We start from the raw sequence: 1,528 nt of genomic DNA, 5'->3' as shown, positions 1-1,528 counted from the left end.
TAGTAAGAGTCTTCTAAGCATCTCCTTACCTCCATACCCTAAAAGGCTAGGAAAGTCCTGGTATTACCTGTCAAAATCACACTTTCAGGGTAGTAGAATTTTACCACCATGTATACCTAGTCCATTTAAGATAAATATCAGAACTCAATGGATGCTTTTAACATGTAAATAAGTTTTATTCTATCCTGATCAATCAAAAGGTTGACTTTGGAACAGATGAAGGAAAGAACTGTTTAAAATAAATATGTGATTAGGTATTATACATAAAAAATCCCAGAATAAGAGGTACATTGCAAAGAGGATTGGGGGGCAGAAGGGGAGGGAGGTAACTGCACAACAATGAATGTATATATTTTTTTTAAAAAGTGAACTGGAGGAGGGAGAAAGGAGAGAAAGGGGGTAAAATGTGCAAAAATCAATGAATGAAAATTAACTTTTCTATAAACTTTTGTTAAAATAACAATTAAAATAAAAATTTTATTAAAATATAAAAAATGATTGACTTTGGACCATAATATAAAGGGAGTTTACCTACAGATAAAGATATCTTCTTTCTAAACTTAAAGAGAATCTGAATGATCTCACCACTAAAACAATTTTTAGAAAAAGCATTAGGTATGATAGCTTTATCGGACTATTTCCCTCCCCCCCTTACCTGGTGTGTGCTGAATGGCAGACTGTCTTGCATAAATACTACTGAAGATGGAGATGTATTATGACTTTGTTGATCCTTCAGTTTGACGTGAGTTTGTTGGATAGCTGCAGATTCCTGCAGAGTGGTATTTTCAACAGGCTGAGCTGTGTGGATTGTATAGATGTATTCAGGTGACTGTGGCAGAGAGCAGGTAACGGCTTGTTCTGTTCCAACCACAAAAGATGTTATATCTGAGCCTACAGGAGTGAGTGGCTCCAGCTGGCTAGCCTGACTTGTAGATGATGGATTGCTGCTGTTTGAATTAGCTAGGATATGCTGACCTCTATTAGACTGAGATGTTGGCCACTGATTCTCAACAGGTTCGACCTTTACCATCTCCAATTTAGGGGAGGAATGCAACTCATCTACTATCTGAAAGACAGCCTCTAGGTTTACGTCTGTTTTTTTATTTTCATCGGTAGCACTGCAAGACCAATTAGAAGGCAGAAATTCCACTGGATAAGAGGACTGCATTGGAGGATTCTGAGGAAAGAGAAAACAGGACTGTTTGGATAGAAGACCAAATATGAGATTACGGTGGAAAGTAACATTCAAGTTGATTAATGCAAAACTTCAAAGTTCACTAAGAAAAACTGAATCTCAATGTTTTTTATCGATAACAGTTACTTAGTATCTAATACATGGCAACTACTATGCTAAGTTTAATACTAGAATGAACCAATAATTCTCACAGTTAAACTAATTCAGGAGGAGTTATTGATATTTTGTTCCAAATGATCTGGGAATAGAAGAATGGAATATCAAACATCTTTTGGTTCCTAAGTTTGTTTTTCTAAAATAATAAAGTGAAAAATAGCTATAATTTAAATTTAT

General features: G+C 35.2%; 1 protein-coding gene across 1 annotated transcript in view; it reads right to left on the bottom strand.

Annotated features, from left to right (window-relative positions):
- The window catches only part of HSF5 (heat shock transcription factor family member 5), a 92,999-nt gene that overhangs the window by 46,310 nt on the left and 45,161 nt on the right, over positions 1 to 1,528 (bottom strand). Inside the window, exon 4 of the mRNA XM_006889240.1 lies at positions 656 to 1,177. Coding sequence (XP_006889302.1) covers positions 656 to 1,177 — 522 coding nt within the window. The remainder of the gene's footprint in view (positions 1 to 655; positions 1,178 to 1,528) is intronic.

Source organism: Elephantulus edwardii, unplaced genomic scaffold (genome assembly GCF_000299155.1).
Source record: "Elephantulus edwardii isolate Elephantulus edwardi_28Jun2011 unplaced genomic scaffold, EleEdw1.0 scaffold00077, whole genome shotgun sequence".
Lineage (NCBI taxonomy): Eukaryota > Metazoa > Chordata > Mammalia > Macroscelidea > Macroscelididae > Elephantulus > Elephantulus edwardii.
The sequence above is the reverse complement of the archived record's forward strand: the minus strand, read 5'-3'. Positions and strand labels throughout refer to the sequence as shown.